Consider the following 13,194-nt stretch of genomic DNA (forward strand, 5'->3'; position numbering starts at 1 on the left):
TATTATAGGCCTATATATATTTATGTGTGTATTATGTATATATATATATATATATATATATATATATATATATATATATAACATAGGTAAGCACGTGTGTTCAAAGTAAGATAGAAAAATATGGTAAATGAAAATACAGACATCGAAGATAGACTTAAGGAACACAAAAATATTTATTTATAAGTTTCACGTATATAAAACAATGTTAAAATTACCTTAATATTGACTATATTTTGAGACCAGTTATATTACTGGAGGAAGTAATTCAGTAAATATAACCAATGGTAACCTAACAGCGAAATCTTCACGTCTGTCATTTTTCGGAGTCACCATACTTATATTCTATTCTGATTTTTAGGTCTACAATCTAGGTACTTTTCCACGGTAGATGTATGAAGACAATTCAGTGTAGAAATTAGTTGTGTGACTATGATCTGGAAATAGTTAAATCTAATTAGTATTATTGTGAAGTTATGCCACTTAAACTTAGTATATTACTGGAGCAAATAAGTCTAACCAATGATAACATAACGAAATCTGCAATTTCCGGTTTTCCAGCTTCACTAGAGAGGCAGATGATATCCATAAATCAGTTATGTTTAGGCCTAGGTACTTTTCCACGCTAGATGTATGAAAACAATTTAATGTAGGAATTAGTTGTATCACTAAGATCCGGAAATAGTTATATCTATTTAGTCCTATTGTGAAGTTATGCCACTTACACTAATATAATTTAAATTTGGAAACAAAATCATCATTTATCTATAGTTCAAAACCAATTTTAACCGTAAAAATGGGACTGATTTAACACACGAAACGAACAACGACGTAAATCCTGCTAAAGAGATGTGCCGATATTATTATTGTTAATTATTATTATTGCTCGAGATATGCAAAAAAGATAAAACATTACAATAATTTACTTTACTTTTTTATATTAGGCCAAAGCAAAAAATTCTTATTTCCCGTCCTGGGTTTTTTTAAAAAGTTGGTGAGGGAGGCATAGGCCTATTTGTTATTTTTCACAGTTCGCGAAATAGGTTAAAGAATGTTCTCGCGTAGCAAAATGTGTTGTAAACATTTTGTTAATAGTTTTGTCGTTGCTTCTCTTGCTGTTATTATGGTCTTGGGTTTAAAAATGCATTTACAAACTATAAAATGTTTCAGCACTTGAAATCTTGAATTTTAGATGTAACAAAACCCCAAAAAAAAAAAAAAAAAAAAAAAAAAAAAAATCCAGGCCTACAAAATGGTGAGGGAGGGGACGGGAAACAAGGATTTTTTTTTATTTGGCCTTATGTTGTTTTACCCATTTTAAAATTTAAGTTATTTAAGTAATTGTAATTTAAGTTGTTTAATTATTTTTGCTTTCCTTTTTATATTATATATTGTTCTTGGGTACACCATCAAAGGGATGGGTGTCGCTGATTTGAACGTGAACCCAGTAAATTGTATCGTATCGTAGGTCTACGTTGGATTATTCTAAAGCAGTATTCTCACATCATTAATCACAATACATTCTACCAGTGGGTGCATGGGCGCGTCGAGTTAAATCTAATGTTACATGGGTTAGTTTTTTTGATGATAAATGCTGATAATCCTGTAGAACTAGCAATTTAAAGTTTTCTATTTTTTGTTGGAACAGACTGACGACACTGCCATTCATACTATTGGCTGAGTGGTAGAATGTAATGTTGATTGTTTGCTAAGAACCCGGATTACGAGTAACCTTCGTGAATTGTCGGAGAACAGGTAAACATGAAGTTTTGACGTTACTAAACAAAATTATTTTAAATGTAATGCGCTGGAATTTATTAGAGAATCACTGTAGGAACGGGAAGTTGACTGTTCTTCTCTTTAAAAAGTGTTTAGATTTCTTCTTTCTTTTCTAAGGACAAGTTCACAGCCGATGCATTCGGCCCAATCTTCTGTGGCATATTTACTCTCAAAATGAAATTATAGGTAGTGTAACAAAAAGTAGTATATATTCTGTAGAACAAATCAATAAACTCAGAACAAGAACGTTCGCTTAATGAAAGAGCCGGTCGCCGTTGTTTGACGGGATCAGGTGTACTTATATTGCCGTATACAGAAGATTATTATAGGTTTCCGTGAAATACATTGCGTATTCGTACACCATTGTGTTGTAGTACGCACTGTCGTCGTGTGTAAATTTGTGGAAATAATGGTTTATGGTTGAAAGAGTGTCTTAGAAACTTTAAAAATACGGGAAATTTCTGTTTACTTTGCATAAATTTCATAATTGTATTGCTCTTAAAAAAGTCTGGCAAAAAGGGGATATGTGTCTGTACCAGAGATAGGTTAAATAATTTATATCTTGTCTAACATAGTTTAAGGTAATTTCATCTCATCATTGTTGTATATTTATTAATGTTTTCGTAAAGTAAAAAATATTTTGTCTTATTGTAAGTTTTCGACATCTTTACTGTAGCTTTATAAAGGTATTTCATCATGTCTAGAGCAATTAACACGGTTTGCCATAAAAAAAAAAACACCAAAATAAATGAATATTGGTAAATTGTCTCATGGGCCATGGCTTAGATGCGGTAGGCCTAGATCAGTGTTGGCTTTTCATGTATTTGAGGTATTTATCACATTGAAACTTTCTAAGACACTTTCTATAAACAGAATCAATCATTATTCACTTACCACCACACGTGTACACAAGATGGCAGCACGAACGACATGACAAGCGTAGGGTACGGACGAATGCGTAATTCAATTTGACGTAAACCAATCATTTTATCGACAGCGTTTAATATAAGCTTTTTCTTGCGATACCGGATAAAGAAATCCATGATTAAAGTCTTGCCTATTCTGTTTTTCCTTAGGCAATATTATATAGTAATTTCACTTAATGTCTTGTCAAGTTACTTCCATTGTGGTTTTATATACTGTAATATCATAAAAAAACACCCCCTTCCAATACGAAATGTGAACCCGTACAATATCACAGACTTAATAGATAAACTCAAATATCAAGCACGTTATATCAATTCAATATTTTTCTTTGAGTGGCTTAGCAGAGAAGGCTCAAGGAGACTAAGGAAGTTCGAAAAACGCTTATAACAAGTTTCAACGAATTAATCAGCGATTTACGCAATATAGAACATACGTGATACATTAATATAAACACAATACAAGATAAAAAGATAACACACTCGCTGATAAATGATTAACTGTTGTTAACTGATTTGCAGGATCAATCTAAGAGCTGAACCACCTAAAGAAAGGTAATTTTCAACAGATAAAAGAGAACACCGGCATTTAGATCGAGTAAAGCCGAACATTCATTGCGACCGATGATCGTCGGCCGACGCGATTTTATGAAGAAGCGACGACGCTCGCGCAGCGAACCGTGTTAAAATAGCGATTCGTTCATAATGCCACCGGAAATCAGCAAACGGTGTAGCGTCGTCTAGCAGTCACAGGGCGGAGTTGTATTCGTCGTACAACGATTGCACGACCGTCGCACTACGTAGTGAGTGCCCGGTCCCGCAAAAAAAAAAAGAAAACAGTTCAAGATTGCATCTTGGAAAGCACAGATTACATCCCATAATAATATATCAGGGAATTTCTAAATGATGTAAATTGATTATTAAATATTTCCCCAGGAACTTACTTGAATGCTGGTATTTTGTACATTAATTTACATCCACTGGTAAAATTTTAAATTTCACAACTTTATAAGCGTTATCAATATATATTCGTTTAGGTCGAGGTCTAAGATAAGGTAATCTTTATTAATATATTCACATTTAAAAATACAGAAATGTTCCTTGAATCTGGCGTAAACAATTAGAAAATACATTAACACCAAACTAATCATAACAAATTACACCAAAACAAATATCAAATTACAAAATTCAAAGAGATAAAATATTTAAAAATACACATTTAGAGCTATAGTTGAAATCTGTGAATTTTAAAGTTGATAAACAAAATTGTTACGCTACTGCTCATTACATTATTTAAACATTATATATGAGTTAAAATTTAAATTATTATTATAAAAAGTTACATTTACAATAAATTGAGTTGAATTTCAATATTAAAAATACAGAAAATATCAAATTGTAGTCCAAAAATTTTATGAAATGATGAAATTTCCAATAAATTATAATTTTAATACACGAGCGTATTTGTGAATTATGTAAATGTCTTTAGGCCTGTACTTGTATGTTGATAGTTTTATTCTTACAATAAATCCCTATGGTATGATTTCCAATTTTGTGACAATAATCAACCTTTAGGCATAAATATAATTTCTAAGTAATATTTGATATGATTTGGTCCGGCTTTAAAGAAAAGATGACCAAAATTTAATATTTTGTTTTTATTGTGTTTTGTTTAATGTTTACTGCATTTTGTCGTATTTGCGGGTAACTATAATGTATTGAAATGAAACTAAATATACATTCTTCCAAAAAGCATTTAAATAATGATTAACAAATGGATCCAGCCTACTGTACTGTCCTGTAGGGATTTAGATTGCTCCAACAATTCACAGTGGCCTAAACTTTAATCTGTAATACAGTAAACGATGTCAATTGAATTTCGACGACCGTGCATCTTTTTCAAGATTCAAGAGTACTTTATTGTCCCATTTTAAAATAGGAAATTTGTTTTTCCTTTGCAAAGGTCGTAACACACCGAGCCCTTGTTCAGCAAGGCCAACTCAGCAAGGCCCTAAACAAATATGATCTAACTTTAAAGAACTTAATGTCTTTATTCCTTCCAAATCCTCTTCTTTGCTATCAGGGCGTTCATTTTTCTGCAACACTCTATAAAGTTAAGAATGTGGCCTGTGTAAACTATGTGGGAAAATAAACGGTATATAACGTAGGCCTACTAAGCTTGCCAAAAAGATATTAAAGGAAAGGATATATACATGGCGGCATAAATACAAATCTTCTTCAATTTTAGTACAGACCACCTAGTGCAGATAATAAATTAATTTTATTAAAGAAGTAGAAACCAGAAAATCCATGCAATCATGCCAGGCTACTCCGCTGTTGCTACATGGGGATATTTTTTGCTAAATAGTTGCAAGAAAGATAATGCAATCATTAATATAATGGAATCCTCCAGTACCATCTCGGTAGAATCAAATTATTATAATTTCAATTTTAATTTTTTTCTAATTATTTTTATTATTATTATTATTATTATTATTAATCTCAAGTATTTGTCTATTAGGCCTATTATTATTATTATTATTAATTATTATTATTATTATTATTATTATTATTATTATTATTATTATTATTATTATTTTATAGGATTGATTGGATGGGGGGTATTCTAGTTATACACGTAATCATCATCTTCAACACTACTAATTTCATTCCAAATCATTACCCTTACCAGGTACCCATTTATACTCCTGTTAAGAGAGGAAAATGCAAATAACGTGTCTTGTCCAAGGTCACAAGCAATGTGACGATCGCATCGATTTTGCATCGGTCTCGAACCTCCGACCTTCCGATTGAAAGTCCAATGCCTCTCACGCTGGGCCATACGCTCCTTCGTTCGTTGTTAAAAGGTAATTCATCATAATTTTACGGTAATTGAACAGTTAAAATGTGTTGTTCAAAACCTCTCCATCCACACCGCGATTTCCATCGAAAATCAATTTTTTGAATGGAGAAACACGTGTTGGAAAATAAATAGTTTGAAAAGGATGTTAACACCGCAGTATTGTTGACTAAGCAATCTGATATAATTTGCCTAGAAAACTGTCAATTACAGAAACAGGATTAACACGCCGCGATGATGGAATAGAAAGCTCTCTGCGTAAATTATTTGTTTCTGCCGTGTAAAGCTTTTGTGATTGTCACACTAATCAGCCATAATATTGGCAACGTGTTTGTGCTGACGCATTACACATTATTACAAAACAAATGTGTTTTTGTTTTGTCGACATTTTTAAAAGTTATTCGGCTTAATCTCTGTCCACACTATCATGTGACAAATTTGCGTGATGTGATATTATAATTGGCTTGATGATGTCATGTGACACCCAAATATAGGCATCACATTATCTGTCACAAAATTTGATAGTGTGGACAGAGCTTCAGATGTGGTGATCGGATTTTGAATATTCCCTAAAATGACAAATATCATCATGTATGCTTATTAAATAATGTTGCGATATAAAGGAGATTTCGCAACCTTACGAAAATGATAACGAATACGAATACGTCATCATCATTATCGTCATTTGTGCTTACAACATTCTTGTCAAATGTTGTACGAGCCAGGGTGGATTTAGGGGGTGGGGTGTGCGCCTACGACGCCCCCCTTCCCCCTTTTTATCACAATTTTTTTTTTGAGATAATTGAATGGATACTCAATTCCATAGAAGAGGGTTGATTCTATGTCACCTCGCGCAATGGATAGCTACAAAGAAAGTTCAAGTAAGTAAAAGTAGGCATATCGCTTCTAAATAATAGATGCCTTTCTTTGTTGTAAGATGCCCTGTAAGAGCTTTCAAGGGCGTACCATTTCAAAAAAATCTTCCTATTTTGGGAGGGGCCCCTCCCAAACCCACCCCACTTGGTGCTTTGTACCTCGGCTGGTTGTCCACCTTTAGTTTGGCGCCCCCCCCCCTTTTTGCTAAATCCTGTATCCGCCCCTGAATATGATGCTTGATTCATGCAAAAGGTATGAATCGTCTACATTATGAATACGTCATCATCATTATCGTCATTTGTGCCTACAACATTCTTGTCAAATGTTGTACGAGCCAGGGGCGGATTTAGGGGGGTGGGGTGGATGAATCGTCTAGGCTGTGACAGATATCCCACTGTAGGGGAAGGGTTGTCTAAAAATGTGATGACGTAGTCTATCCGTATTCGTTATCGTTTTCGTAAGCTTGCGAAAACTCCCTATTTCTGATGAAGTTGAAACATGATAGACCTGCTAAAGAACAGCGATATTCACTGCATTGGAGAATCGAGTTTTAATTAAGTTTTTTGTCACGTATGTGCTTGAATGTTGAATATTATTGATCATGTTTTTCTCCCGTTTGAGCCTTTTGAAGTACATGAAATTTAAGTTGGACAACCAAATGATCGTTTGTTTTTTTGTAAAACAATACAACATTTTCCGGCACTTGCACTTCACTTACTGAGCAGACACTCATCTCATCATTAGGTGAACAGCCCAATTGAGAGCAATAATTAGGCTTATTTGTTACTCATAAAGTCCTGAATACGTTTTCCCCTGATAATGCAGTTGCATTTTTTTATATCATTTTTTCCTCGATTGATGATAATATAAGTGTAAAATAACACTTGCACACGTGTTTTACGATATGCATACAATATCAAATTATTTGATCTCAAAGTCAATAATATTACATTATAGTATCGTATCGCATTCTACTATATTACTGGTATATCATATCATATCATGCGGTACCGGGTACAGTATCATATACAGTAAAATGTTCCTTATCTTATATCATATCATCATATAGTATCATCTTATATCTAATCATATCATATTATATATCATATCATATTGTATCCTATCATATATCATATTCTATCATAGAACTCTTATGTGATACGGGTATCCGTTTTATTCGGAGTAGAACATATCCAGATCCCATCATATACTATCACCTTTTATTATATTCGCTTGTATTTTATTTCATTATATTATATAACGTTATATTTAATTATATTACACTATATTACATTATATTAATATTTACATAAACTCAAATGTCATTATTCATATGACTACGTTTACGTAGGCCTACTGTCATGCTGATGCCTCCCCCTTCAATTTATATTTTATTGACGATAATTAGTCTGAGACTGACACTGATGTGTTTGTAATTGATAATGTCAGTCGCATAAAATTCTGTATTCAGCAGAAGCACTACCGTACAACTTAACAATAAGCTATCTTAATCGAATCTAACAACAACGAAGAAAAATATACATTTAAACATATTTATCAGTTGTGTGTGAATCATAAGATATGTTTCAGGATGGCAAACAACAGAATAAAGCTACAGTAAGTCCACGAATAAGCGCCGCGGCGCTTATACAATTTGCAGATGCTTCAGTGCGGTGCTTATAAAAAAAAAATTGTCGTGTCGCTACTCCAAGTGTTTCTTTTACACACAAGGTCTGGACACACTTCTCTGCCTTAGCAAGCTAAGGCAAGCTAGGTCTGTGGTGGTGTAGGTTCCCTTTAATATGCTGCATTGCAAGAGGTGTTGCATGGTTTGAGGCTCACTCCCAAAATCACCAATTGTTGAGTCGGGTGGAAAAAACCCATTTGAGTAGGGTGACTTTAGGAGAGACCCACTCCGGTCCTTAGTTTGTAGGCCTATATGTATTCTCGGAGAGCGGCTCTTAGCGAAAAAAAAATGGTGCGGCACTTATACGAGAGCGGCGCTTATTCGAGGATTTACGGTACATTCACTTCAGATCCGAACGAAATCTGGACTGTCTTTTCGATGCGCTGAGCGCCAGCATCCCTATTCTTACACATAAAATTAAGTTTCTGATCAGTGGATCTGGAAATCTGTGACATCCAAACTGCTTGAGGCAGACGACACCCACCACTACACAAATGGCCTTTTGTCTATTATACATTGCTTTCCCTCCGGGCATAGGACTATGTTTCCAATAAAAACTATTGCATAATTCTTTGTACCACACTTAACGTGGGTGACCGATCTACGTAAACTTATCAAGAGATGTATGATTTGAGCCATTGATGTTCTATATTTTAATTTGATTGAACCACCAATGCTACACAGTGGCCTATCTAATTTGTAATTAATAATAATAATAATAATAATAATAATAATAATAATAATAATAATAATAAAAATATTGCCTGCATTCTTACCATCAACCGATATTATTCAGTTGCACAATAATTCTTAATACAATGGAGTCTAAACCCGACTACCGCGTCACATACAGACTATCTCAATTACCACTTACAGTATTAACCATGAAGAAATAAATTTAAACTTATTTCGTTATAGTATTTACCTTATGAAAACTACTATATAATAAAAGACAGAAAATTTCGTTAAATATGAATATTCATTCATTTATTTTCAACTTCATATTTTCACACTAAAAGCAAAAATAAATAAATAAATAAATAATAATTCTTTGACTTTCCTATTTTAAATACAAATTATTAATACGAATATCTGCAAATTAATGTTTTAGGAATTAACCTAAGCCTCTGTTGTTGACACCTCGACAAAAAGTAAAAATCCGTCCATGCATCAATAATCAAATATTAGTGAATTGAATGAAGGTGAACGACCACCGTTCATGTGTTTCCAGTAGTTTTATTATTAATAATTCTATCTATATTTCAGCACTCAACATTCGATATTATTTTTGTTTTTACGTCCGTTAATATTCATGTTTGTAAACATCCAACTTAAATTGCAACAGGCCATTGAAGATGTATGTGACTGGCTTAAATAGCACAAATTAAATCTAAATATTGGTAAAACAAAAACTAGGCTCTTCTGAACAAAAATTAGATTTAAAAATACTAATGAGATTAAATTAAGTATTGGGAACTCTGACATCCAAAATGTTACCAAACATAATAAGTACTTGGGAATTTGGCTAGACCCCTCCATCTAAGGACAGATCATATCGATTATATGTGTCAAAAAATATCTAGTAGGATTGGGGTTTTAGGAAGAATTAGAAGATATTTTAACGTTAATGCACTTAATTATATTTACAGAGGATTAGCGATGCCTCTGTTCGACTACACCGATGTCGTCTGGAGAAATCTCGGGGTGGGATTAAGTGATAAATTACAAAAACTACAAAACAGAGCGGCCAGACTGATCCTCAGGGCCAGACACAAAACAAGAATTGTTGATATGCACACAATTTTGGGTTGGCAGTATTTACCTTTAAGAAGAGATTCTCACACTCTCGCTTTAGTTAAGGAATACTTGGATGGCAGAGTCCCCCACTACCTTTCTGACGTCTTTACTCCATTGGGCAGAGTTCATTCTCGCAATACACTAGAGGAAGTACTAGAGGTAATTTGAAACTTCCTATCCAGAAACAACAGTCAGGCAGAAGGATGTTCAAATTCAGGGGAACTAAATTGTGGAACTCTGCCCAAGGGAGTAGATGATTCCAAATCAATCTTGTTTTTTTTTTCTTTATTTTATTAAATTATGTTCCATTTCACTAATAAACAAAACATTTTATAAAATAAAAAGTGGTTAATAAAGTTAAAAATTAGATGAATGTTAATATAATTTATTTAACTTTTCAACTGTAGGCTTATATTATCTTATTAATGTTATTATTATCTTCATTATTATTATTAATGTTGTTCTTATGAATTTAGTATTCGATGACAGTTAAAACAATTCACTTAGCATCTTAATTGTTGGCATATTTAATGCTATTTAATGTTATTATTATTATTATTATTATTATTATTACTTTTATAATTATTTTTACTATTATTATTATTATTATTATTATTATTATTATTATTATTAATGTTCTTACGTATTATTGTATTAGATGGCGGTTACAACAATTTACTCAGCATTTTAATTGCTGGCTTAACTTAATCCTATAAATGTAATAATAATTATATTTTGTTGTTATTTTTATTATTATTTATTTATTATTATTATCATTATTATTATTATTACTGTCATTAATGTTTGTTCTTATGAATTACAATGTTATTGTTAATGTAAGTACATTAGGATTATTGTTTTGTGTATCGTGTCCTGGGCACATAAGGATAAAAGTTGGTTTTCAACTGAGTTGTTAACCCAGGTTAAACAAGAAATAAATAAATATAACAAATTTATGCCTTACATTTTGAATTCACCAACAGTACTTAAACAAGTTAATATTGCACATTTTGATTTAACCAACAATACTTAAAAGAGTATACAAAATACACATATTCCCAAAGTGAATACTTAAACAGGTTAATATTACACACTTATGTGTATGGTATGGTATACACTATATACACCCAAAGTGATCCACGATTAAACTCAACTAAACCACCTCATTTAAACCACAAATCTAGGTATACTTTAGCTAGCTCTTTGATAACGTCAAACTGCCCGACACGCCTTTGAAAAATATACCGAAGTCCTTTTTTAGAAAAGTTATTTATTATATCAGATTTCCATATATTAAGTTGGGCAGAAATATCTAAATTTCTATTTTCATCAATTTGTATTCAACCGATTACGTCTAATGTATCGGAACTCTATCCTCGATGATATTTAGTTTATTTCATTTAATTTCCTTTATGATTATTATTATTTTTCAAATTGCTTTATAAGTTTAAACAAAACAAAAAAAAGCCAATACATTAAAAAACTAATTAAAAAATTCAAAATCATAGCCTTACCTTGTCGGCTACAAGATAAACGAAAAGCGAACTTTTGTGCAATATGCTTTTCCGTTTCGTTTGGATGTTGAGTGGTAACATATTTGAATTCGATAAATTCAATCAGTGATTAGAAAAAAAAAAAACACTGATTTTTATAATATTTGATTTTCGTACCCACTTTCCTCCACAAACTGTTAATTTTTAAACTGATAGTAATGACAAATGAGAATTAGTGAAATTACCTGAGTCCGACATGATTACAAGTAAACGTGGCGTCCCTTTTGAGTTACAATTTTATCCGGTTACGTTTTCAAAGCGATGTGAGAACGCATTGGTTGTGACGAAGTATAGGCCTACACGTATATATGATGCCCTTGGCAGGACTTGTGCGATTCTTATCAACCGTAGGTTTATTTGCATTGAATGTCGTCTAAACAGTCACACTATGCTATTCGCGACATGTTTGCTTTCTGCATGAGGGCGTGAGACACTTTTTTTCATCAGAATTAGTAGAAAGCTTTTGAAATTGTATTACGTAAGAGATGGTGTATGTAAGTTTGATAACTTCCATTCAGTTTCATGGACACACTGAATGGTGGTCTGTATATCATGTCCTGAATACAAAATAAGAACACGTATTGCATGGGCATGCGCACACTGAGGTAGGTGGAGCCAAGTCTGTATATTGGAACTCAAATGCTCCTGAATTTCTTATGGTGACTTGTATTAATTTGTACACATGTGGTAATTACAAATAACTGATATATCGTTGTTATATCAGTATTAAACGTGGTGATTGTAGACGTGTTTAGTTTATTTAAAGCGATTCAAAATCCAAATCATTAAATAACCTTCTACCAGATTCAATAAGTATTTTTGTGTGGTAAAACACAAAAAAGATAAGTGCATTGTCCAAGACAAGGACACAAGCTATAGCGACCGGTATTTTACTAGAATTCACGATCCAAGTGTTACTGCTTCAATGAGTGACTTAACATGAGGTCCCACAGTGTCCTTACGGATTATATTATTGTTAACATACAACTATAAAATATGGTTTTTATCTTCCTCAGTTTAATTGTCGCCTTCATTATGTTGACGAGTTTTCAATTGGTTTTTGATGAGACTGTACATGAACAATGGCAAGTTAATACCAGGGTGATTTAAAAATATTTTTACATCTTCGTGGTAATACGTACCGTACGCTGGCATGTGTTGCATTGAGACTAGTTTATGTTAGTGTAGTCTTGTTTAATAAAATTGTTTAAAAAGACATGTCTGACCCCTTGGGGTCCGAACCAAGGGGCCGATTAGAACCTCGGTCGGGGTCCTGGAGTTAAAAAAATCCCTGGAAGGGTTCACGGGAAGCGTTTATGGCTTATTACATGTATGTTCTAAATTGTGCTTTAAAACCACATTATAGGGATTGGCAATCAAAATAACGTTATTTGGATAGGCTTGTCCGAAGGAGAGGGATTTCCCTTACCCCTGCTGGCGCCACCACTGATAAGGCAAAATCTTTATGGTGTTCAGGGATTTGGTGTCAAAGGTCATTAAGGCAATATTTTAAAACGCTAATAGTGGCGAAAAACTAGGCCGATTTCAAACTAGTCAGCAGAACTGGTGACACCTCGCATACATGGAGTATTCACAGCTTGGGTCATAGGTTACATTTGGGTCAATACCCCAACACTTAATTAGTGTCTACGTTTGTCACAAATAACATAGCACAATATATGTCGGTAGTCATTTCCACATATCCATTGGCAAGAGGCATGG

The 13,194-nt window shown here is 33.0% G+C and overlaps 1 protein-coding gene across 1 annotated transcript in view; it reads right to left on the reverse strand.

Moving 5' to 3' along the window:
• Positions 1-11,965, reverse strand: part of LOC117113198 (NADPH oxidase 5-like) — a gene marked incomplete in the record, with an annotated part of 88,692 nt that extends 76,727 nt beyond the window's left edge. Inside the window, 1 exon segment of the mRNA XM_033256485.1 lies at positions 11,658-11,965. Coding sequence (XP_033112376.1) covers positions 11,658-11,670 — 13 coding nt within the window.
• Positions 11,966-13,194: the final 1,229 nt, after the last annotated feature.

This window comes from Anneissia japonica, unplaced genomic scaffold, assembly GCF_011630105.1.
Source record: "Anneissia japonica isolate Jap-2015-1 unplaced genomic scaffold, ASM1163010v1 scaffold93_len1081246_cov171, whole genome shotgun sequence".
NCBI lineage: Eukaryota > Metazoa > Echinodermata > Crinoidea > Comatulida > Comatulidae > Anneissia > Anneissia japonica.